This window comes from Diabrotica virgifera, chromosome 10 (genome assembly GCF_917563875.1).
Source record: "Diabrotica virgifera virgifera chromosome 10, PGI_DIABVI_V3a".
In the NCBI taxonomy this organism is placed as follows: domain Eukaryota; kingdom Metazoa; phylum Arthropoda; class Insecta; order Coleoptera; family Chrysomelidae; genus Diabrotica; species Diabrotica virgifera.
Genome location: NC_065452.1, coordinates 154553079 through 154580597, shown reverse-complemented (window position 1 = coordinate 154580597; position 27519 = coordinate 154553079). Strand labels below are relative to the sequence as shown.

The window sequence follows — 27519 nt, the reverse complement described above, 5'->3', positions numbered from 1 at the left end:
TTTTTACATTTTGTCACTCTAACTATAAACAGTCGTTTTAAGTGCAATAAACCGGTGTAATTAGGAACTTTAAAAATGGGGCGTAGAAAAAGCTCTTTTTGAGTAGCGGTTTTAAAAAAATGGATTTTACTCACTGTTTTCTTGGTGCGGAAAATGTGATTTTCCGCATGCTAGTAGAAAAAATATTTTTTTTTACTTCTAACAAATTGATTTGATAAACAAGCTCTCCCTCTTTCGATAGGTACCCGCAGAATCATCCTAAGTAAATTGGTTTATGTAGAATAATGTTATAAATATTTAGCCTCTAGGATAAACTGTTACAATTTTACAAAAACTATTGCATGAATTAATCTAAAAACTTTTTTGCAAATTATTTACTATATTACCCTACTTTTTATGCAATTGCAAAGCATAGGGTGATTTTGGGACAATTTATTGTATATTTTATAAAATTCATTTTTTATTGTTAAAACTACTGTCCCCAAGAGGGTCCTGTTTTTACTCATTTTCCTGAACGATGCCTCTCAAACGGCATGCTGCAGAACCAAACGCCGCTGAAACGGGTCGGTGGAATCGAGAACCGCCGAAACGGGGACTGCTGAAATGGGTACCGCTGAACCGGGGACTGCTGAAAAGGGTCGGTGGAATCGAGAACCGCTGAAACGGGGACTGTTAAAATGGGGTCTTACCGTACCGGGTGTCCCAATAAGAATGGCTCTCGGCCATATCTCAGGAACCGTTTATAGTAGAGCTTTGAAATAAAAAATTTTATAACAAAAGTTGCCTCAGGAAAAGCCTGGAAATTATTTTTATAATTGTGGGACCACCGCTAGAGGGCGTAATTGAATATCAAAAATTAAAAAATCTAAATTTTACAAAATTTTCCTAATGAAGGGGCACTGGAAATCCGATCGTCATATTCTTCATAAAATTCTACGCATATTTGATTAGACAAGTTTACGTCTACCTTTGGAAATAAGAGGTGGGGGTGAGTGGGAACCTTGTTATGAAAAACTGGCTGTGAGTCCGGTTCTGCTTAATCAAATTTTGCAAACTTGGTCTTGTTGAAGACATATCTTTTTCGTCAGTGTAAAAGTTATGATTTCGAACCAACTTACTGAGTAATATGCCAGCTAGAAGGCGTTATTTAATTTTTTTCAGAAATCTAGTGTTCCTTGGAAAATATTAAATACAAACATGCATTTTTAATACCATATTACAAAATTAGACAAAATTAGCAACAGAATAGCGAAAACCGCATGTTAATACCTTTTTTCTATCTCGAGATATCTTACAAAACGTGTAAATTTAAAAACATAACTGTTACTGTCACCGGTAAACGAAAGTCATTAAAAGTAGTGTGCTATGGAAACAACAAAGAAACATTTTCCAGCTGTCAACGTATATTAGGTCTTTTCAACGCTTCTCATTTGTTTCGAGCTTCGTTCATATCTCGTATATTAATATTATACACGGATTATACGGCATATGACAGAGGCTCGAAACAAATGAGAAGCGTTGAAAAGCCCTATTACAACGAAATAAAAACAACTATTTAGTGATGACATAAACGTTCAAATTTTTGCCCATCATTTTCGTTGCAAACATTTACTCTTTCAAGAGTAGATTGAACAGCAGTCTCAATTTCTGCTCTCGATATGCTATGAATGGCGTTTAGTATTCTCTGGATAATGTATTCTAGAGTAGTGTATGATGGGCAACAATTTGAATATTTAGGTCGTCACTAAGTAGTTCTTTTTGTTCTGTGTTATATTTAATTTTAATAGTATTGTTTCTCTTTATATTGTTGTTTTAATTAATTATATTTTTATACGTTGACATCTGGAAAATGTTATTTTGTTTTTTCCACAGCACACTACTTTTCATTAACTTAGTTTACCGGTGATATTAACAGTTATGTATAAAATTTACACGTTTCTCGAGATATCTTGAGATAGAAAAAACGTATCGACATGCGGTTTTCGCTATTCTATTGCTAATTTAATCTAATTTTATAAAGTATGAATAAAAATGCATACTTGTATTTAATATTTTCCAAAGAAAACTAGATTTCTGAAAAAAATTAAATAACGCCTCCCAGCTGGCTTATTACTTATTAGGATGGTTCAAAATTATCACGCTTACATTGAAGAAAAAGATCTGTCTTCAACAAGACCCAGTTTTCAAAATTTGATTTAGCAGAACCGGACTTACAGCCATTTTTTCATAACAAGGTTCCCACTCACCCCCACCTCTTATTTGCAAAGGTAGAGTTAAACTTGTTAAATCAAATATGCGCAGAATTTGATGAAGAATACAATAATCGGATTTCCAGTGCCCCTTCATTAGGAAAATTTTGTAAAATTTGGATTTTTTTATTTTTGATATTCAATTACGCCCTCTAGCGGTGGACCCACAATTATGAAAATAATTTCCAGGCTTTTCCTGAGGCAACTTTTGTTATAAAATTTTTTATTTCAAAGCTCTACTATAAACGGTTCCTGAGATATGGCCGAGAGCCATTCTTATTGGGACACCCGGTATAAGTTAGTTGAAATTTATAAATACTGCCTATTGTCAATGATATTTAATACATGTCATAAAGGTTGAGAATAAAATAAATAAAATAACAAAATACCAATTTTGCCAAAAATTTACAAAGGGACGAAGATGTGGCAACGTTTCACCTTCACATAAAGATTAGATGACTATAATTTATTTAGAGCTTGGGAGGCAATTCGTATGTGACCATTTTAGCGACAGGTAAGAAACCCTTCTTCGGGAGGCATTTCATAGGCGGCCGTTAAAATACCAGCGAAGGGGTGACATAAAGTCATGGACCGGGAACAGTGAACTGCAACAACCCTTGGCCCTTTATTTAAAGGAAGAAGGACTTCTAAAGTTATAGGTGATATACCATCAATACGCTATAATAATAACCTAATACCAAAAAAAGATAGTGCCAAGTACTTGGGACTACATCTAGACATAAGGCTAACTTGTAAAACACATATATGGAATAAACGTAGGAATTATAAAGGACTACTGGCTGCTTGGAAGTAACTCACCACTATCATTAAAAAATAATCTCCTGAACAATTCCAGTCAAAGACATTAAGAACTATAGCGACTGCCCCTTGGTTTAGCTGAGTCATTTACAGTGATTTAAAAATCCCTACAGTTAAACAAGTGATCGCGCAGTGTAGTGACAAAATATCTAAAGCTTCTTGAAGTGCACCCCAACGATCTTGCAATCGGTCTCTTTAATAACAGTTTACAAAATAACAGACTAAAAATTCGTAGTCCACTGGATTTACCCTACTATAGACAATAGACAACAAGTAAAAGTTTAGAATAAGTTGAAATTCAGTAGTGAAGTCAATAGATATAAGTCATACCAATGTATACCTAGTGAGAAAAATAATCATGCAACAATAACTCTTAATGTTAAAATTCTATTCAACAAAAGCTTTATGTTTATGGTTTGAAATAAACAGATGGATTTGAAACAAAAACAAATCTGCTTCCATACTAAAAACAATTGTTTCTGCTTCCATACTAAACACAAATTATCTGTACAGTTTTCTCGATTTGACAAATGTATGTGTTTCTTGGTGAATACTGAATAATATAATAAACGACTATAAAAAAAATCAATTTCTAATATTGAGGGTTAATAAAACGATAACAAAAACTTGGTCATAGTGTCATTTACACCTACTTTGTGTTTACTTTGTTAAAATACCAACGAAGGGGTGACATAAAGTCATGGACCGGGAACAGTGAACTGCAACAACCCTTAGCCCTTTATTTAAAGGGAGAAGGACTTCTAAAGGAATAGCGTGCGTTAAAGTCATTACCATTATGCAGATAGGCACGAAGCAGAAATTCGACGAAGGCGTAGAGCTTTCGTCATCATCGTCAATGTTGGAATAAAAACTGCGACTGGTTTGTTTTCAATTGAGAAGGTAAGTAGAAAAAAGGAAGATAGATTCATAAATCTCAACTCGTGAAAGGAATATTACTGGTTACAGTAATTTCAATATTGATTATTTTTTCGTTGAAATATTTTATTACTAAATCAATTAGGAAAGTCGCCAGAAATACTGATTCAAATACCGCTGACAAATACCGTGTGTGTCATAAGTTATAAGGAGCGAAACGGTAGAATAGTTCGCGAAATTTATAAATCAAAAAACTGAAAAAAATTTAATTAATATTTTTGAAAAATCGAATCGAATACTTAATACTATGTAGAACCGCGGAATTCTCATGTTTATCGCAGATTTGGATTCCTTATGCAAAAATATGTGACTTTTAATCAAGACATTTTTTCAATTATAAAACAGCTTAAGCTTCAATTCGGTTCAGAGGTGCTGCACCGTCCCCATACGTATGTTTCTGTCTCTCTATACGTCTTCAGTGGGGCTACATGAACACCTCTGACTGAATCGACACTAAACTAAGTTGCCAAGCAGAAAAATGAAAATAACTTTGCGTATCGAACGCTCGGTGGCGATATCTATTCAAGAGAAATAAGAAGTCCTAGATCTAAACAATAAATCTAAAACTTCTCGTGGAACCACTTTCTGGTAACATCCTCATTCTCTGCCATTAACCAATTATAAGGCAAGGACACGAAGAATAAAGAAGACGAAAGCGACTTTACAATATGTAGTCCCATTCAGTCTATTCGTCTAGGAAAAATTCCAATGAAAGTTGATTCCGTGTACTCAAAATATGAGTAAAATGAAAAATTAAAAAACAACTTATGTTTCAATTTGGTTCAGAGCTGCTGCACCAAGCCCTTACGTACGTTTCTGTCAGTGGCGTACTGATAGATCAGCAGGCCCTGGTTCCAGTTGGGATACGGGCCCGCCAACCTAATAAAAACACACATCGTATATCAAAAGTTTTTAATAAACATTAAAAATACATCATCATAAAATATATATAAAAAACTCAAGCTATTTATAAAAACTCAAGCTAATTTATAATTCATTTACTCACGATTTTTGCTCCAAATTTTAAGAACCGTTTGGATTGGCATTAAATTTGGCATACACATAGCTAACATGTCATAGAAAAAAAGTGATATTGTACCGATGTGTACTTTTGCCCTGGGGGTGAGTTTCACCTCTTCTCGGGGGTGGAAAAACACACGTTCAAGATAAGTCTGGAATTGAATAAACTAACTAATTCTACGCAACTTTAGTTCCATAGATTTTTTTCACTTTTTTTCACAAGTCAATACTTTTCGAGTTATTTGTAAGTGAATACGTTCATTTTCAACAAAAAGTATTTTATTAAAAAAAATATTCTTAATAAAAATATAGCTTATAAAAAAGTGAAAAAAATGGTGTATATACGAACTCTGTAGACCCAGTAGGAGCAGAGTCATAGGTAATGAAAAATAGGCTCTTATTCGTCAAATTCCAAATCGATATTTCAACGTGAAATAACCAAAAAATGAAGCACTTTTCGGGAAAAACTCATAACACCTTTTTTAAAGAGGCTAAAAAAACTTAATGTTTGTTTTTTAAACAAAAGTTTCTAGCATCAAAAGTAAGCAAGGTGCGCTCAATATAAACTTGGTCCGTTTCTTTGGTAAAAAATACTAAAAATTACCACCTAATTAGCAATTTAAATGAAATTAATCGTTACCGCTTCACAAGTTATGTGACGTATGTATTGTTAATATGATCTGTAAGTTTTATCGGTTCAAAGTGCTCATTTTGAAAAAAATTGGATTTTTAACCAAATTTCTTTTTATTTTGAAACAATTTTTTGAAATAACTTAAAAATTATTGGTGGTTCCAAAAATCTCAAGTATTAAAACAATATCGGTTTTGCTATTGTAACTATTTTGGACTTTTTGTTTTCCTTTGAAGACAAAAATTGGTTAAGATATGGCTGTTCAAAATTTGCATACACTCGTTTAAGCCTATTTAACTACATCCTTTTCAAAAATAAGCACTCTAAACCAATGAATATTAGAGACCCCACATACAATACATAAGTAAAGTAATTTGTGAAGCGGTAACGATTAATTTTATTTCGGATTCTAATTAGGGGGTGATTTTCACGATTTTTTTACCAACAAATAAAGGGACCAACATTATTTTGATCCTAACTTACTTACTTTATCACCTGAACGGCAATATTAGCTATGTGTATGCCAAATTTTATCCAAGACGTTCTTTAAAACTTTTGGTTTGCAGGTTTTGCAATATTTTACCGTGAGTAAATGAATTATTAAAACGATAAGTTAATATTAATCCTATCGGTTTTCATACTGACATAACTGATCACTTTACGCCAGCCGTTTTTATAGAAAATAATGAAACTCCAAAATTTTCTACATCTAAATCTCCAGTCATACTAAATTAAAAACCAATATCTAAAACTACTACAGCTTTTAAGAAATAAACATTGGAATTAAATTTATATTTATCACCAAAATAGATTGTCAAATTGCATATACATTTATTAATAAGTTAAATAATTACATACAAATTTATACGGAAATAAAAGGCTTAAATAAAAAAATATCAAAAAACCTTGGATCGGTGGGGTTGATATCTTTAAACAAACGACGAGATTTTTTAAAAAGAAATTAGTGTCTATGTATATTTATCTTTATTATCCTTACCACTATTGAGGATTAGGGTGCTATAAATACGATCAAAAGGAGCATCGAGCGTTTTGGGATTATTTTTATGACCCACCTCATAAAACTTGCATTGAATCAGTTTCCTAATTTCTGCAACTTCTGCAACTTTGCTAACTTATTCATGGATCGTAGATACTAATATAAAAAATACAAAAGGGTTTGTGTTAGCACGTGTTTAGGCAGGCACCGGCGGTTATTCTTTAAACAAGTGTTAAACAAGGGCATCGGTTTAAGCAGGTAAAACGATAGGAACCTTAACAAACTCTGAGTTTCTGAATAAATTTTGTTTTCAAATGTTTTGATGAATATCTAAGTATTTTTTGATTTTATTTTTTATAAGTAGGTACTAGGTACCTACACAAAAATTAAAATTTATTAAGCAGTTACATTTCCTAATGTGTATTTGTCTAGTTCAAAATGCTCATGGAAACCCGCGAAACCATGCTCAGTACGCCACTGGTTTCTGTCCCTCCATACGTCTTCAGTGGGACTACATGAATATTATATTATTTTCATTTTTTGCTTAAATAGACAGCTTGGTTTCGTTTCGACTCAGAGGTGTTCATGTAGCCCCACTGAAGACGTCTGGAGAGAGAGAAACGTACGTATGAGGATGGTGCAGCACCTCTGAACCGAAATGAAACATATAAGCTGTTTTTTAATTTTTCCTTTTACTCATATTTTAAATCAACTTTCGTTGGAATTTTTCCTAGACGAAGAGACGGAATGTGACCGCATATTATAGAGTCCCTTTCGTCTTCTTTATTCGTCGTCTCCTTGCCTTATAAATAGTAAAAGGCAGAGATTAAGGATGTTACCAGAAAGGGGTTCCACGAGAAGTTTCAGATTGTTTAGATCTGAAGGTGCGTCAAGAAGAAGACATGCAGAATTATTTCGTTATTGACGTAGTAGGGAGCATCAACAATAGATTGCAGTACTTTATTTTGGAACCTCTGCAGGATGGATATGTTGGAGTTGCTAGTAGTTCCCCACAGCTGTATGTCGTACGTCCAAACAGGTTTCAACATTGTTTTGGATAATAATATTTTGTATTTTAATGACAGTTTTGATCTGCGTCAGAGGAGCTAATACATGTTTCCTAGTTTGAGGCCAAGTTGCTTGCGCTTAGTGAATATGTGTTTTGTCCAAGTCAATCGTCGACCCAGGTGCATGTTATCAGATTGTGAAAGTTGACAATTAATAAATTGAACAGGTGTGCACGTTTCCCTGCGAGGGTAAACATCATGTCTGTTGATTTCAATGCATTTCTCTAATACGCCATCTTTTTAGCCAGTTTTGGACCTTGTTCAGACTAGTTTGCAGGTTCCTAGAGACTGATGTTGGATCAGTGTGGGACGCCAAAATGGTTGTAGCATCAGCAAATGTCGCAACAGTAGTAATTCATGTTAATGATACGTCTGCAGTATACAATAAGTACAGAATCGGTCCAAGCACGCTACCTTGTGGAACTCTTTGGATGCAACTATGTATATTCACCTCCATGGTTTATTTGGAAATGCCTATCTGTCAGCTTTGATTTTAGAAATTGAAGGTGGGGATGGGGCAGTACTCTCTTTAGTTTAACTTGCAATCCTTTATGGCACACCTTGTCGAAAGCCTGAGATATATCAAGGAAAGCTGTTGTACAATATCTTTTACTATTCAGGTCCTTATTGGTTTGATTTACCACTCTATGAACTTGCCCTCTTGCCCCGTATTAGCTTCTCAAAAATCTTGGAAAGAATTGGCAGTAGACTTATCGGTCTGTAGGAAGATAACTCTTCTGTTTTCTTCCCAGCTTTAGGTATCATAACGATCTGGGCCACTTTCCAGATATTACGGAAATAATTTAGTCGTAGTATACAGTGAAAAATGTAAGTAATAAGTATAATATAGCATTTTTCGGATAGTTCTTATAGAATTGTTGCAGATACCAAATAGAAACCAAAAGCTTTTTTGTGTTAATTTCTTCCACAATTAATTATTTGTTTGCCTTGTCTAATAACTTGTTATGAGGCAGATCCACTTGGAAGGTTACATTTAGATAGTCGATAATTTCGTGCTCTTCTTCAGCAAATAATTTTGAAGTAAAAGGCATGAAGACCTTTCTCAGATATTTGCCAAAAGCTCCAGATTTTTCTTTGTCATTTCTGGTCCAGATGTTATCATTTTTAATTGGTGGATTAGGCAAGTAAGGCCTTTTTAATTTTTTCTTTGCTTTCCATAGCGAATAATCTGTGGGCTCTATGGGTATAAGGCTTTCCAGGTAACTGAACTTTTTAAAAACGGCAACGACACTCTTTTGAAACATATGCATAAATAATTAATATTTATTTATTTTCGTTCTCTTTCTAGCTACTCCTTCCTTCTTAAAAAAAAAACAATGTAAACTTTGGTTTAAATCTAGCTAAATAATCGTCCGTTTTCTAGATAATTGAAAACTATAAGCGTTGCGTGTTGAAATTATCTATCAAGATTCATATTGTCCCTTAAGTTATCCACTTGTAGCTTTGCCAATTGCTCGGACGATCGCATTGTTGTATGTTTATCTAATTGATAATGTATCTTCATAGTGTTTGGTCACGTCACCTCCATACCTTACCCAAGAGACTCAATTATTCTAAAAGGATAACAGGATGTACCTGTTTGTCTGTATTAGCTATATTTAGAGACGGTTTTAGTTTATATATTGTTATGCTCTATTATATCTATTTAATTAGATTGATTGGCAAATTCTTATTGTAGTTAATTATTCAATTATTTTATTTACTGCCTATATAAAACAAAAACTAAATTCAAATTAAATTTTCCAATCAATTTTATTCTTAGGGCTAATTTTGTATTGTATAAAATACCTGTGATCTGTGGCTTCTAATATTTCTGATTGCTTACTTCTTCCAGGGTGGAAACAGGGAAATTGAAAACACTCAATATCATATAAATGTAATCTATTGTTTTTATCAAATAATCCGTGTACATGTGATTCAAAAATATTAAATTTAAACTTTGTTGCAACAATCTCTTACTTAATCAATTAAACTCTAACTCTGATATCTCCTTGTTTTGACAAAAAAATTATTTATTTAATTTATTATTTACTCATACTAAATTTAATAAAATTTACTTTTCTTCTTTGACTTGATCTCTTAAATTTTAAATGACTAACTGCGTAAAAGAAAAGTTCAATAAACAAATAAACAAATATGGGTTTGATATAAACAAATTTTCTCCACTCCGACAAATAATTTGACTGACCTTTTTGTTTCTTCACTGCCTTTTTCTCTGGATTGCGCCGTCCTTGATTCTTCCAAACACGTACTCTCTGGATGTTGCGAAACGAAAAAGTCCCTCTCGTCACGACTGCTTCCAAAAATCATACAGGATTTGCTCGAATTCTGTTACTCAGTTTTCCTTGTTCGATATCTTGTGCAAAAAGATATTAATCAGCTACTCGTTCTAGACAAAACAAAGAAAGCTCCCTCGGACCAGGAAAATTGACTCTTCAACCGGTCGACAATTTGGTTTCAACTTGATTCTGCTTGCAAAGGCCGATTACACACACTCTACACTGATTACTAAACTTTTTAAAACAAAAAACTGGATTGCCTTCCACCGATGTTAATTACACAGTGCCCTCTCGTCTCTCGCCAAATTCTGACTCCAATTTCTTCTCCCTTCTACCTCATCTTTCCCACTCTATCAAAAACACGCCTCTCAAAACCATTCATGCCCATTTTTTTTAACCAAAAATTTTTTCCACAGAACTTTCCCAATTTGTCACATTTCAAGAGATATCATAATTAGTTATTTCCTACTTTCTACTTTAACATCTAAACCTCATACAATGTGTATACCACATTATAAACCTTCCCGGAAAGGATCTTAAAACCGTCTTTGTTTTCGACCACGATGTCCATTTTCTAATCACCGCATTATTTGTTCATGTTCCATCCATTTCGTCGAATCATTTATTTATCGTTTCACTTTTTCCCGAAACACTTGCTTAACAGCAAAATTAAATTCTAAACAAATTTGGTCATATACAGGGTGATGAAAAATTATGATTTCATGGTCGTTGATATAAATTTAATTTTTTACGAATTTCTTTACAAAAAAAAAAAACAATTCTACAACAATATACTGTTGTTTTACTATTTTTCTTCTAAATTTAGTTGACGCTCAACTTTTCTTTTGACTAAACTTTCTGTTTAATCATTATTTTTCAATTTAAATTTTCGTTTAATTCGGTTCTATTCTCATTTATTCTTTGTATACTATTACCTTTGGATTCAAACCCCGTATGCTAGCATAACTAGCTAAAAAATTATTGATATATTGGCATTATCTACTTAAGTCTGTCAAGTTTGACTTCAAAATAATCTTAAAGTGAAATATATTTAAAGTGGAATTTTCGATCAAATACCCATCCAAGCTCCTCTTAGGTTTATTTTATATTGGACATTGTCTTTTGCCTAAAGGACACTTCAACTACTACAATATGGTGAAACAAATTAAAGGGATGTAGCGAGCCTACAACCCTTCCTACATACATCCAGGTATATGAAACAAGATGTAGCCTTCCTTTGCAAGACTACTTTTAGAAAACTACGCTCAGTTATCCTACAGAAGAAATGGGCACCCCCCGTTAAGACCTAAACCTTAAAAAGTTGAGGCTTTTGCAAAACATGTCTATGTTTTATAGACATACAAACCGTAGATTGAGTGCACATAATGCATTTATTTTGTTCGAAAAAACCGTATAACTTGTGTTTGAAGTGGCTGCAGGTCGAATTTGTTTTCTATTTTGTGGATTTTATTAAAAACTATATTTCTATTTTTTTCAGATTTTTCCGTAAGGTGCGCCATTTTCAAAAACCCGAAAAACTGATTTTTTAGGGGTTTTTGTTTTGCTGAAGTATTTAAAAAAAATGTCAGCAAATTTCAGGTTTTTTCCATGCTTCTGGTTTTCAGATTTTTGGACTCAGATCTTAAGCCATCTTACCAGTCTTTCATAAGACCCTGTCAACATGCTCACTTTACAAAAATCTTTTGTAAATTCTATCCCACCTCACCAACATTGCTAACCAGCTAGCTAGGAAGGCGGTAGGCCTAAGATTCTTACGACCTGGTGATCTTTTCGGCTGGTCAACTACAACATTCGCGGAAATTGCTAAATGTCACTCTCATACGCGAACCGTGAAAAGATGGGAAGAAGGCCAAATATGTAGACTTGCTAAAGGTAACACTAAGGAACCTTGGAAAGTCAGCATCAGAAAAGTACTTGGGAATGACCAGGAAAAACCTACGCTTAACAGTTTTTTACTGGTCATTGTCAACTAAGCAAACACCTGAACACACTGGGTTAGTAGATATACCTCTCTGCAGAAAGTGTGAACGAGATGACGAAACCACAGTATATAGAGGTTCCACAGTAAAATCACTCTTCTGTCGGCGCTTTGATCTCAGGAAGTAATACCGGCAGTACGCAATTGGTAATTCACCAGTGGTTGATGCGGGTTTTCCCTGTTAAAAGCCGTACGTTTCTATGCGAATAGCAATGCGAGAGTGGGGCAAAAGCAAATGCCAACATTGCGCGGTCGCCATGCGCGACTAAAGATTTTTTATTTCCAATTTTTCGGAGAGTGGATCTACTGTCCCTCTTTATACTGTGACGAAACTGTGGAGCATGTCCTATGGAGCATGTCCTATGTGAATGTCCGGAGTTGTGGTCAATATGAGAGTACGTGTTCGGCGAGCCCGAAGTCTATACCTGCCCACATAAGGGAGAAGTCCACTGGTGACTTGTTTACTTTCCAGTAGATGGCACGATGGACAATGAGTTAAGGACGACGTTCAGGAAGAACATTCCTGGGAGGATGCAAAATGTGTCAAATGTGGTTGTGGGACTTGACTCGCCCTCGCTATTCTACATATTATACAGATCCCACCTCAACAGATCTTATACTGATTGTTTCCTTATTATTTAGGCGCGGCAACGAAGCATTAAACCTAGGAATTTTGTGCAGTAAGATAAATCGTCATGCAACTTTTTGCATTCTGTAAACTCTAAATTGATCTCCGGCAAAAATTTTTGTGCATGAGAAAATGCATTTTCAAAGTGCATAATATCTAAGAGATGGAATATGAAAAATTTAGAGCTCAGGAAATATTGACGGAAATGAGTTCAATTTTTATACTTGGAGATTTTGGAGGTCACTGAACACGAATTTCATGACGGCGATGGTCTCCGAGGTACCTGCTGCCCAGGGTGGAACTCGTCGCCTGGGACTATCGAATAATTCGCGGGACGATTGAATAATTCATATTTTCAAAAATCTATCGAATGTCACTAAACAGGACCCCCCCTCCCTGGAGATGAGGTGGGGGTAACAATAAAATATTAAATGGAAACCTTTATTTGTTATTGTAGATTTGGATTCCTTACGTAAAAATAAGCAACTTTTATTCGAGATATTTTTTCGATTTGTGCATAGATAACGCTATAATCGAGAAAACGATTTATCGTGATACCATAGGTAAATTATAGAAACGGTCCAATATCTCGAGAATAAATTTTCAAATAAAAAACCGTGTTTAATATGTGTTTAATATTTTTCAAGATCCTATCGAATAACATCAAACACGACCCTCCACTCCAGCCCCTGGAGGTGGGGTAAGGGGTAATTTTAAACTCAATTAGGACTCCCCATGTTTTATTGCAGATTTGGATTTCTCATGAAAAATAAGTAACATTTATTCTAAACATTTTTTAGAATTCTTCATAGATGGCACTAATAAAAAGTGTTCTTCCGATTTTAGCGCCATCTATCCATAACTCAAAAAATGTCTCGAATAAAAGTTACTTATTTTTACGTAAGGAATCCAAATCTGCAATAAAAATGGGGCTCCTATTTAAGATTTTAAAGTTACCCCCCACTCCAACATCAGGCGGTGGAGTGGGGGTCATATTTAGTGTCTTTCGATATATTTTTGAAAAATATTGAACACGTATTTTTCAGTTTTTCGATCCAATCTTCATTTCGCGAATTATTCGATCGTCCCAGGCGACGAGTTCCACCCTGGGCACCAGGTACCTCGGAGACCATCGCTGTCAAGAAATTCGTGTTTAGTGACCTCCAAAACCCCGAAGTATAAAAATTGAACTCATTTCCGTCAACATTTCCTGAGTTCTATATTTTTCATATTTCATCTCTTCGAGATGCACTTTGAAAATGCATTTTCTCATGCACAAATTTTTTTACTGGAGTTCAATTTAGTTCACAAAATTGCCTGACACTCTCTCGAATCGAATACAAAAAGTTGCATGACGATTCATCTTACTGCAGAAAATTCCTAGGTTTTGGGCTTTTTAGTGCTTCGTTGCTTCGCCTAATTTCGTTGATTTAATATACACTTATCGTATTAACCAAAGTTATTTATTTTTTAGGAGACGAGCCTAAACAAGGATTTGCTACAGTAATCTGGTTTCATCCAGGAAATTTCACAACAGGCACTCCAGCCATGTGGAATCCTCACACCCTTGTTTATCGCCAGAGAGTAATTATCGTAACAGTTAGCTTTAGACTAAATATAATGGGCTTCTTTACCACTATGGATGGCGAGGCATCTGGAAATTTTGGGCTGCTTGACCAACAGGCCGCGATGATGTGGGTGAAGAAGAATATTAAGCTGTTTGGTGGGAATTCCGATAACATTTGTATCATGGGTTACGGTACAGGAGCTATGAGCGTTGGACTGCATTTGATTAATCCCCAGTCCAGAGGGCTATTTAATAAAGCCATTGCCATGAGTGGTAAGTAATCATAAATTTTTAATTTAATCAATAAGGTCCTGTGAGGTCCTACAGGGGAGCCAATGCTGATTCGGATCACATTTTGGTGATAGGCGACATGAAATTGAAGATTCTTAAAGACAAAAACGACAGAAAGAAAAGAAAGGGCTGGAATCGGTCAAACTAAATGCAGATAATGCAAACAGAAAATTCTGCATTAAGTTGGAAGAAAAACTACTAGTCGTAAAACCATCGGACATAGATGAAACATGGGAAGACATAAAAGATAGTATTTTAACAACAGCAGAGGAGACGATAGGACTAATGGAAGACAATAAAAGAAAATATTAGTACGATGAAGAATGCGAGCAAGCTAGTAAAGACAAGGACAAAGCAAGACACAGGTGGTTGGCTACAGGGAAACAAGAAAATCTCCTACACTATAAACAGAAGAAGAAAGAATCAGACAAATGTTGCAGAACTAAAAAGAAGAAATGGATTGAAGACTTACTGCTGGAACTCGAAGCTAATAGTAACGATAATGCAAGACTATATAAATACGTAAAAGCACAGAATAAGAAAAAGATACCGGCAAATATTGGAAAAAGGAATGGGAAGCACACTATAGAGAATTGTTCAAAAAGAAAGACGATGCTGGAAATGCAAAAAATGAAGAACAAACAGAAAATAGGAATGAAGAACAATCAGAGCCTCCCTCATACAACGAAGTATTGCCGACCATAAACAGATTAAAGACAAGGAAAGTAGCAGGACCAGATGACATTATAAATGAGTTCTTCAAGAAAGGGGGAGAGGAACTAGCCCACAGAATCCACAAGCTGATAGAACGAATATGGGAAGAAGAACGCATGCCGAACGACGAGAATTGCGGCCTGATAACACCAATCCCTAAAAAAGGCGACAAGACGAAATGCACTAACTACAGGGGAATCACGCTATTAAATACAATGTACAAAATATTAACTAATTTGATCAAACAAAGAATAGAAAAAGAAACGAGAACAAAAATAGGTGAATACCAACATGGATTCAGAGAAGGTAAGTCAACAATAGACGCAATACACATTGTAACGCAAATCCTCGAAAAAAGTTACGAGCACGGAATAGATCTCCACATACTGTTTATTGACTACAAGCAAGCCTTTGACAGTGTAATAAGGGAGGAGCTAATTAATGATATATGAACCAATTAGGCATTCAAGAAAAACTAATAAGTCTCACGAAAATGACGATGAAGGAATCCAAGGCACGAATCTTAACAAGGAAGGCCCGTCAGATGAAGTACAAATGGAGGTAGGTGTCAGACAGGGAGACTCCCTGTCAACAACATTATTTAACATTGCCATAGAGGGTGCAGTAAGAGCAGCCAAAATTGGGGAAACTATTATCGAATCTTCAGCCCAACTGATATCGTATGCAGACGATATTGCACTGGTTAATAGAGATTTAAAAACCATGCAGACTATAATATTAATACTAGATAAAGAAGCAAAGAAGAGAGGGCTAGTAATAAACCAAATCAAAACGAAATACCTTAAGTGCTCAAGAGAGAATACGAACATCGAGAAAGAAATTAAGCTTGGTGCTTATACATATGAAAGAGTACACCGTTTCAAATACTTGGGAGTGATGGTGAATGGCAGAATGATAGAGCGGATGAAATAAATGAACGCATCCTACTGGGTAATAAAACCTACTGGAACTACCAAAAATTCTTAAAAGAAAAACACATTAGTAAGAAAACCAAATTAAAAATTTACAAGACTGCAATCAGGCCAGTGATCACGAAGCGCATAACTGGCTGGAGACCAACAACAGGGAGACCAAGGGGAAGACCCAAAGCAAGATGGAGAGATCAAGCCCTAGGAGATATATAGAAGCTGAGAATCTACAATTGGAAGGAGCGTTGTAAGGACCGGAAAGAATGGAGGAAAATTGTAGACAGGGCCAAGTCACACACGCTGCTATAATAATAAAAGACAACAACGGACTGATTCTCCGCAACAAATGAATCAGAGAGCCCAAAAGGGCGGCGAACACTCCGCCAGGAGTGAATAAGCCATGATGATGATGATGATGAATCAATAAGGAATCTAAGAATTTCGCCACCATTAGCAGATATTACCACGTTTTTATATAGTTCGCCTATTTTTGCATGACTCTTTGTCACTTTGTCCGGGAAAAATCCTGTAATCGATTTTAAACATACTTCCCGACTAGCTAGAGGTCTGAAATTTTCAGAATAGCTCAGAACTAGATGGCAATGCAATATTCAACAGCTTTTACATGAACTTTGAGTTTTATTTGTAATTTTAAAACATTTTAAATTTTATCAGGTAAAATTAGTTCTCACTTTTTCAAAAGATGGCGTTACTAGTTTTCTCAATAGATTTCTATGTCATGTAAAATATTCTCTTCATTTGTAACCGCTACTGAATATTTATACAATATACTTTGATGAATAAATAATTTTTGATATTTCTCTTAAAATTGTGTGTAAAACATTTTCTTTGATTTATATGAGTTTAAAATCGGTTACAAATTTCTTTCATGGCATAAGAATTGAAACAACAAAATAGTTTATAATTTTATATTGTGTCCTATATTATAACAAAAACGGGGTATTATAATATTTTTTTTTATAAAAGCGTAATTATTTTTGAAGCAGAAATACTTATAGATGTTACATCAAAATCATATTTAGCATTTTCGATGCTTTTAAAAATCCAAGGTATGATTAGAATAGCTATTGCGTGGGTTTGGATCATCAAAAATGTCAAATATAACTTTGACACTACGTTCGTAAGTATCATCAAATCTGGGATATACTGGACACTAGATCTCCCTCATAAGATCCCATCTGTTTCGATCTTGTGCTTCTTGTATCCAATTCCTATGACAATTTTAGATCGTCAGTCCAAGGTGTAGACAACATCTCTTGGTCTCCACTCCAGTATTCGCTTTGTCCATCTGTTATCTGCCACAGGAGCCACATGACCTGCCCATTTCCACTTGAATATTGCCATTCGTAGTGTGAAGCATCCGACATAGCACGCTCCATCGCCCTTTAGGCCAGACGTAACTTTTGCAGTGTTCTCCTTGTCATGGTCAACATTCCGCTTTGTAAGTCAATACTGGCAAAACACACTAAAAAAAAGTGTGTTTTTTTTCTTTTAAGACATATTGGTATGTCGAACGATTTTAAAATGGGGTTCAACTTGCCAAAGGCTGTCCAAGTCAGTCTTATACGACGGAGAAGCTTAACGTTTGGTTACTTTTCCTATGTGAATTTCCTGAATTCATTATTTATGGCGTATATCTTCGCTACACATACTATACCTACGATAAATACACCTATGTGTATTGACGCCCAAGGAAAAGATGGAATGACAATAAAACAGGCAGGACTGCCCATATAAAAGAAAAAGAAGAAGAAGATATCTTCGCTGACTACAAGATTTGTTATCGTCTGTATTTTAGATATATTTATTTTAAATCCCCCTTCTAGCGAGACAAGATAGAGTTGATTTAAAGATTCTTTGGCCTCATCTATCCTATCAGCTGTTGCTGTTAGCACAATAATATCAGTTTCACAATATAATAACAGTTTCGGTGATATGGCGCTCCCCTGACGTACTCCACGTTGTATCTTGTATCGGGAATTTCACTAGCTATTGTGTTTTGGTATATGTGTTTAATTATATTTATATACCGATAGTCAATTCGACATTATGTCAAGGGTTCCAACAATTTTTGTTGATTTGTGGTATCAAAGGCCTTTTCATAATCCACAAATATTGAAGCTAGTGGTTTATTATGTTCAGTACATTTTTCTATAAGATTTTTTTTACTACCAATAGGTGATCGTTTGTTCTGTACTTTTTTCTAAAACCGACCTGTTCAATGGGCTGATAAAATTCCAATTTATTTTCTAATCGTTTCGTAATTATTTTTGTAAATAGTTTATAAATATGGGCAAGTAGAGGAACAAGGGTAGTTTCTGCGTTATGCCACTGAGTTGGTGTTACTGCTTACTTCAGATATCTATACTAAATTTACAATCAAGATTCAGTAGAAATAAACAAACCAAGATACGTTAAATGATACTAGGAGCACCCCTGAATCATAATTTACAATGTATAAACTTTGGAAATCATGATTTGGGATTTACAATGTATATAAATTGTAAATTATGATTCGGGAGTGCTCCTAGTAGCATTTAACGTGTCTTAGTTTGTTTATTTCTACTGCATCTTGATTGTAAATTTAGTATAGTGAAGAGTTTTAGAAGGACATGCCTTAATTATTTTCCAGCCACCTTCAAGGCATCTGCTAATATTTCATCGCCTCTGGGAGATTATTGTTTTTCAGTTCTTGTACTGACCTTCGAACTTCATTGGGTGTTATGTCCGGTAAAATTTCAGATCCCTAATTAATTATCTTTGGTAATGATCCACTCCGGATATATTGCTGTTCTTTGTATAGTTGACTATAAAAACTCTCTATAGTGTTCATAATTTGATCTCGATCCTCAATGATTTGCCTCTGTTCATTTCTTAATTTGTGGACGTCCAACAGACATGTTATGTCTGAGTACTTTCAAGCTTTTGTTTTCTTCTATTACTCTAGTTACTTCCATTGTGTTGTATAACCTCATTTTCAATTTTCTTATTCAAGATTCTTAGTTCATTTTTGTTATGATCCTGATTTTCTCTAAGTGTTCTTCTTTGCTGTAGAAGATGTGTTGTGCTGTGGCTTAATTTTTGAGTTGTGTTTTCAGCAAGTATTTCTTTTCAGCTTCTTTTAATTTGTATGTATTGTTTATATAATATTTTTACATTTTTAGGTAATATTTTGGATCCCTCTGAGATAAATCATGCCAAAGAATTGGACAAAAATTTATTGGATTTACTGCATAGCAGCTTTGGTTGCGACAGAAAGCCAACGTCAGCATTGATCCAATGTCTACGACACGCAGACGCAGAGGCACTGGTTCAGCAAACCGTAAACGTCAACTGGAGACCGATTTTAGACGCCGAAATCACCAACAGCAGTACACCGTTTTTATCAGATCTTCCGATAAGACATTTTGAAAGAGGCGATTATGAGAAAGTTCCTTTGCTTATAGGTTATACCCACATGGAACATATTTTGGAAATCGATAGTCTGAAAAATATTACCAGTACTTCCAATGATTATCTTCAGGCATTGTTAACGGATCTTATAAGTGGTGATATTCCAGTAGTAAATAACTCTGAGTCTTCCTGTGTTTACAATTCTGACCATCTGATTGATGCTGTCATGTTTTTCTATGGTCCTTCTACTCCTGTAAAAGACTCTGAGTCTTTCAGAGAGATTTTAATAAACTTCCTCACAGAAAGAAACGTGGCTTCCTCAGCAGTTCAATTAGCTTCATTAGTCAGCAAAGATCAGCCAACTTATGTGTACAGATTCGACATGAAACCTAGTACACCAGCAGCTGTTACTAATTTACCAGAATGGGCCACTGTGCCACACTTGTTTGACTTACTGTATGTTTGGGGTGTACCTTACTGGAGTACCAGCCAGGAATGGGATATCAGAGATAAACGGATTTCAGACACAATCATGTCTTTCTGGATGAACTTTGCTAAATCTTCCAATCCCACGGAAAACAGTATTTATCCAGTAACCTGGGAGAAGTATACGGAGGAAAGTCCTGGAATATTGATTATTGATGGAAACTTCAATATGAGTAATCCAAAAAACTTAAATTACAAGGCATTTGATTTTTGGAATAAATATTACCCCAAAGTAAAAGCAGTAGCTACTCAGTGTTGTGAGTCTTTTGATGCTGGTTCGAGTTTGCAAACACACTTCTTGATACGAACTATCCCTTTGTTTCTACTTTGTTATCGTTTTATAAAAGTCATGTTTTAAATTAAATCATAACTTTTAAATATAAAAGATAATTTAAGGTACAAATTTTATCCTAAAATTAAACTACTTTGATTTGTATAAATCTAAATTTGATTTGTATAAATCTAAATATAATATCCAATAAAGTTGCTAAAGTAAAGTATATTTAATCTTTTATTTACCCCTTTTCTTTAGTTTTAAAATAATTAAATGTCAAGATAAGACTAAATATTTGAAAGAGAAAATTTATTAAATATAGAACATATACCTATAATAGAAGATTGGTTTAAGAAAGAATAATAAAAATACCACAAATACGGTATCCCTTTAAAACCAAAATACATCTATAATCAAAAACTAGAAACAATCACACTTACCTTGTATGTTCAGCAATTATTTTTTTGTCCAAGAGAAAAAAGACTCCATAGAAAATTTCAGCTTACATTAATTTGTTTCATCAAAAATATGTTTCATCAACGGGACAAAATTTTTTATAACTTACAGTTTGTCCTGCTTTCACCACAAACTCAATAGACTGAAACTTTTTACCAGGATGTTGCAACTCAGATGTCTGAGGACCATTTAGAAGATTATGCGGAGGCTCAGATCCGACTATCCGTTCTTCATGGCTTTTATAAATTAGTCAAACCGTCACCAACTTTTATAAATTGCCAGTAGTAAATATTTATTACCCCGTACTATTATTGGCTGCTTACTGTCACCAAACAACACTACTGCTAAAGATACTTTAAAGAAAGAATAGGGTATAATATCTAGCCATCAAAGACGCCTTCAAATATTACACGCACAAATAAAAAGTGTACAGATAATCTTCTTCTTTCTTGTATTAATGCTGAAAGTTACTATAAACATTGCGATGAAATCAAACTTTATGTTCAGGTATATGACCCACACATTTTATGTTTAACGGAAACTTGTATCACTAGCGATTTTTCAGATTCTGAGCTACAGATCCCTGAATATGTAATGGCGCGTTGTGATTCTAGTAGTCGTCATACAGGAGGAGTTCTAATTTATACGAAAGAATACATAAAAGTCAATAATATCAAAACATTTATTATTGACAAGAGTTTGTGGGTTTTGTCTTTGGATGTTGTAATTAATGGATCATATTATAGAATAGTGGGTATTTATAGATCGCCAAGTGGTAGTATAAGTGAATTCATTGATGTATTTTTCAAGTGGATGGATGATTATTATGAATCACATAGTAGTTGTAGTATAGTCATTGCTGGAGATTTCAACATACATTATGATAAAAATTGTCAGGGTAAAAGTAAATTGAAAGAATATATAGAAAATAATGGAATGCAGCAACTTGTAAATGAATATACAAGAATTTTTAAAGATTCAAAATCTATGATTGATCTTGTCATAAGTAATGACTATACGTTAACTGCTCATGTAGAAAAATATTACATAATATCTGATCACTGTATTGTCCATGTGCTCAATAATAAAGTAACTAAAAGTGAAGTCATTGAAACAAAACAAATTCGTTCTAAAATAATATACGAGTATGATAATATGGTAAACATGTTGATTGAAAAAGATTGGGCATATTCTTCGGTAAACATCGATGAGGTTACTGATACTTTTATCAGTAATATCGTAGATGATTTGAATAGAGTGTCACCAGTTAAAACTGTGGAAGTTAAGAACTTTGGTAATAAATGGTTTGACAACACTTGTAAATTGGCAGTTAAGAATAAAAATCTTGCTTATAAAAGATTTTTGTTTACAAACGATTGCGTAGATTTGAAAAACTATAAAATTGAAAGAAATAACTGTGTTAGAATTTTAAAACAAGTTAAAATTAGATTTTATGAGTCAAATATTGATAGGAATAGGGGTAATTCTAAACAAATGTGGAAACATCTCAAACAGTTAGTAGGAACTAATAAAACTATATCACAATTTCAAAGTCTTGAACATGAAGGTGTAACATATAGTGTAAATTTGGCAAACATGTTAAATCAATATTATGTTGATAGTATTAAAGATATTATTGTAAGTTTTGACCAAAATAGTGATATTAATTTAAATTTGCAGACAGTTGTTTCATCTGATATAAATTTTGAAACTTTTGAGAGCATATCACTAAACCAACTATATGATATAATCAAATTTCAATATAAAAAAAAATAGTACGGATGAAGTAGGTCTTGATATTATCAAAAATCTATTTCATGTGTTAGGTTATCCTTTATTAAATTTAATTAATATGAGTTTAGAGAAGGGCCTGGTGCCCAAGCAATTTAAAATATCAACTATAGTTCCTGTTCCAAAAGTTCCTAATACTAATAAACTTGATCAATTACGTCCAATAAATATGCTCCCATTTTGTGAAAAAGTTTTAGAAATTGTGGTGTACAATCAGCTGATTAAATTTATTACTTCAAATAATATCCTGTATAATTACCAGTCTGGATTTAGAAATTCTCATTCATGTGAGACCGCATTACAGTTAGTTCTCTCAGATATGAAAAGTATTTTAGATACGACAGGGGTCGGTATATGCGCAGTTTTTATAGATCTCAAAAGAGCATTTGAAACAATAGATCGTCATATACTTCTTTTGAAATTAAAGAAATATGGTTTTAACGGGACAGTTTTTAATTGGCTGGAAAATTATCTGTCAAATAGGTACCAAAGGACTAAATTAAATAGTGAAATGTCAAATCCACAGTTAAATGATATTGGTGTGCCGCAAGGCAGTGTACTTGGACCTCTACTTTTCATATTATACATTAATGATTTGGGAAACGTATTAAGTAAATGTAAAATTCATCTTTTTGCTGATGACACATTAATATATTTTTATGGGGAAGATTTTGTTGATGTAGTGGACACGATGAATCGTGAATTGCATTTATTAACTGAAAGATTTAAGTTAAACAAATTGAAAGTCAATGAGTTAAAATCCAAATACATGTTTATTGGTAATAATACTCTTTTCGGGAAATTCTTAAGTTTGGATGTTCACATTAAATTAAATAATGAAAAAATTGAAATGGTTCAGAAAATAAAGTATTTGGGATTCATATTGGATAGGGAACTAACTTTTAGTAAACATGTTGATTACATTTGCAGAAAGATAGGGAAAAAAATAGGTTTTTTTCGAAGAGTATCACCATTTTTGACATTTCAAACTAAATTAACAATTTATAATTCGTTAATATTACCTCACTTTTTATATTGTTGTTCATTGATTTATACAGGATGTTCTAATTATGACAGGCTTCAAATTCTCCAAAATAAGGCTATGCGAGTAATATTGAGATGCAATCGATATACTCGAATTCAAGATATGCTGAAAACTTTAAATTGGTTAAAAGTTGAACATTTTATGTATGTCCAATCTATGACATTCTTATTTAAGATGGTAAACCATTTATTGCCTGAGTATTTGAACAGTCAGTTGGTCCCGATAGCAAATGTTCATGAGCATAGTACTAGAGCTGCAAATTCAATAAATTTTTATGTTAGAACAACCAACAAGTCCAGTTCAATGAAAAGCTTGTTTCATAAAGGAATTGTACAGTTCAATAATATACCTTATCACATTAAAAATAGCCATAATGCAACTATCTTTAAGAGATTATTAGTCCATTATATTAAAACTAAGACCTAGAAACCAATTGGCAATGTTTGTTGTACTTCCAGTGTTTTTATTTTTATTTTATTTTCTCTCTTTTTTTGTTTATATATTGAATGTTTCTGATTAATTTAATTTGACAATGCTTATTTCTTATTTGTTTAGTCTCATGTTTTTAATTTTTGTAATACTTTATGATAATTATACAGCGCTCCTTGCCTTGACAATTCTTATGTAATTTGTACAGGTGTGGAGTGCAATGTTTTTGTTTTGTGTATTATCTATTACGATAAATAAATAAATATTTATTACTTTTGATCTTCAAATGGTCAAACATTGCCTGTATCGGCGAAAATAAGATACTCTCACGTACCGGACCACTATGTGATCCCCTTAAGATCTAATTCGGAAATGAATTAATTTCTCACGCATGTATTTTGATTTTTCGCCGGTATAACTAAATTCCCTGCCCTCATTACGACTTCTATCTAGAAAACGATTGGTTAAGCCTAAAAGAATCTCTCAGCAGGCATCTGCCAAATGCCTACAATCACTTTTAACTCTCTTAGCGGCAGCTTACAATGCAAATAAATGATTAGATTTTGTTTATTAGAATCGACGTTTCTTAGACGCAGTTATTAAAGAGAAATCGTTATGTAATATATTTAAGACTGTTAAAAAAAACTTATAGTACACAAACGCAAATTCAAACACAATGAGAAGTCTAAGATCAGAATATGGACACAATATAAACCTAAAGAAGACAAAGCTTATGATCGTCAGGAAGAAAAAGCTAACAGAAGGTCAACTCTACATCAAACAATCCCTGTAGAAAGAGTGAGGCACTACAACTACCTCGGCACCTTAATACATGAAGAATGGACCAACAACCAAGAGATAAGAGCGCGCATCGGAAAAGCTAGATTCACCTTCAACTGGATGGAGGCCTTCTTCAAGAGCCTTGGTATAAAAGTAAGAATGCTGAGATACTAGGACAGAGAGGACGCAAGGACAGAGAGGACGCTGTCCTTTTTTATGGTGTTGAATCATGGACCTTGAACGAAGATATGTGCCGAAAATTGGAAGCATTTGAGATGTGGCTATATCGGAGAAATCTTAAAATCCCATGTACTGATCGGGTCACAAATGAGGAGGTCATTAGAAGAATGGGGAAGAACCGAGAAGTACTAACCACCATCAAATCTCGAAAGTTGGAATACTTTGGAAACATTATGTGAAATGAATCCAGATATGCCCTCCTACAAGCCATCTTGCAAGGAAAAATATTTGGAAAGCGAGGTCCAGGGCGAAGAAGAACATCCTGGTTAAAGAACCTCAGAACTTGGTTCAACACAACATCTGTGCAGCAATTCGCGTTGCTGCAGATAAGGTAAAGATTGCCATGATGATCGCCAACATTCGTCACGGATAGGCACATCAAGAAGAAGAAAATCCGAAAATCTAAAACTTCTAACGTTGGAACCAAAATTATGGTTACAATCTAAATTCGTGCCTTCTAAAATTTGCAAGGCAAACGAACGATAAATGAAGTAGACTACGGGGAATCTAAAATTGCATTCCACAACCCGTCGATTTATTTAGGTAAAATTTAATCGAATTTTGAATCCTTGTACTCAAAATATGAGTAAAACTAAGACAATATGACAGGCAGCTAATATTTCAGGTTTCATCCCTATTAGTCCAGGGCGGATCTGTTTTGAGATGGACGTTGAGAGGTGACTCAAATTTTTTTGCAGAAATTGCTTGAAAATAAATTAAATAATAATATTTGAGTTATCCTCCCTCTCAAAAAGGTCCGGAACATTGTTTAAATAATCAAAATGTCAAGAATTGAAGAAAAAATTCGATTTTTTTCTTCGTTTTTTGATTATAACTTTAAAAGTATTCATTTTCGAGAAAAGTTGTACTGACATAAAAGTTGTGTAATTCAATTTACTACAATATAGAATTGGTTAACAATTTAAAAAATAGTTACCCTAGTTGCAAAATAGCAATAATTGCGAAAACACCATACAAAAACAAGTATTCGCATTTTACGTTTTTCAACCATTTATGCTACACTTAGGACCTTCATATTTTACCCAGAAAAACTTTATGTTACAGTAAAACAATACTGTAAATTTCATTAAGATTGGTTCAATAGATTTTGAAAAATAAATTTTGCAATACAGCTTTCGCAAAAAAAATTCATTTTTTCAAAATGTTACAGGACTGAAAATAAAGCATATAGCAAGTTGAATTTTTTTTTGCTTATAGAAGTGTACTGTACCTTTCATTTGCAATTTTCAAAATTAAAATCGATTAATTACCACGGCGTCAGAAAATTTTTGAAGTAAACAATAATTTTTGGTGCTACGCGCAGGACAGCGGTGTTCGATTCACACAGGTTGATTTCCACCAAAATTTCTTCCAATCTCTATCTAATATGTTATTTTCTTACTCTATATTTTGTTGTATTTTAATTTTTTAATTCCACAAAAATCAAACTAATTTTATTATTGTTTGTGAAATATTGTTTAAACAATTGCATATGTTTAAAAATAATAAACATTTATTATTTAAGTTAAAATATATGAACAAAGAAAGTTTTTGCTAATAAAAGTGTTATTTCAAAGGATAGAGTATGTGTTTTTATTTTGCAATAAACAAATTTATTTATTTATATCGAAATGTCATAAAAATTAAAATGGATCAATCATTATCAAAGGTCATTGGAATGCCCAATCAGAGCAACCTATCCGCTGTCCTGCGCGTAGCACCAATAATTAATGTTTATTTAAAAAAATTCCTGAGGCCGTGGTGTTAAACGATTTTAATTTTACAAAATTGCAAATGAAAGGTACAGTACACTTCTATACGCAAAAAATGAAGTTTTTCTGCGAAAGCTGGATTGCAAAATTTATTTTGCAAAATCTATTGAACCGATCTTAATGAAATTTACAGTATTGTTTTACTGTATCATAAAATTTTTCAGGGTGAAATATGAAGGTCCTAAGTGTAGCATAAATGGTTGAAAAACGTAAAATGCGAATACTTGTCTTTGTATGTTTTTTTCACAATTATTGCTATTTTGCAACAAGGGTGAATATTTCTTAAATGTTTAACCAATTCTATATTGTAGGAAATTTAATTACACAACTTTTATGTCAGTACAACTTTTCTCGGAAATGAATACTTTTAAAGTTATAATCAAAAAACGAAGAAAAAAATCGAATTTTTCCTAAATTTTTTGACATTTTGATTATTTAAACAATGTTCCGGACCTTTTTGAGAGGCAGGATAACTCAAATATTATTATTTGATTTATTTTCAAGCAATTTCTGCAAAAAAATTTGAGTCACCTCTCAACGTCCAAATTTACTAATATTTTTACAGATGCGCCCTGGTCTATATTGGGATCTTTAGAAAGGCCTGTGATCTGCTTTGAATAAATCCTTATAGGTTTTTTGGATCGTTACAATCTTCCAGCCAGTTTCTTACTTGGGTGAATGAAGG

At 33.6% G+C, this 27519-nt stretch overlaps 1 protein-coding gene across 1 annotated transcript in view; it reads left to right on the top strand.

The window, feature by feature from the left end:
- The window catches only part of LOC114325437 (pyrethroid hydrolase Ces2a), a 40679-nt gene extending 20151 nt beyond the window's left edge, over positions 1–20528 (top strand). The window contains exons 2-3 of the mRNA XM_028273510.2: positions 14121–14486; positions 19333–20528. Of these exons, the coding sequence (XP_028129311.1) occupies positions 14121–14486; positions 19333–20405 (1439 nt within the window). The 3' untranslated portion in view covers positions 20406–20528. The remainder of the gene's footprint in view (positions 1–14120; positions 14487–19332) is intronic.
- Positions 20529–27519: the final 6991 nt, after the last annotated feature.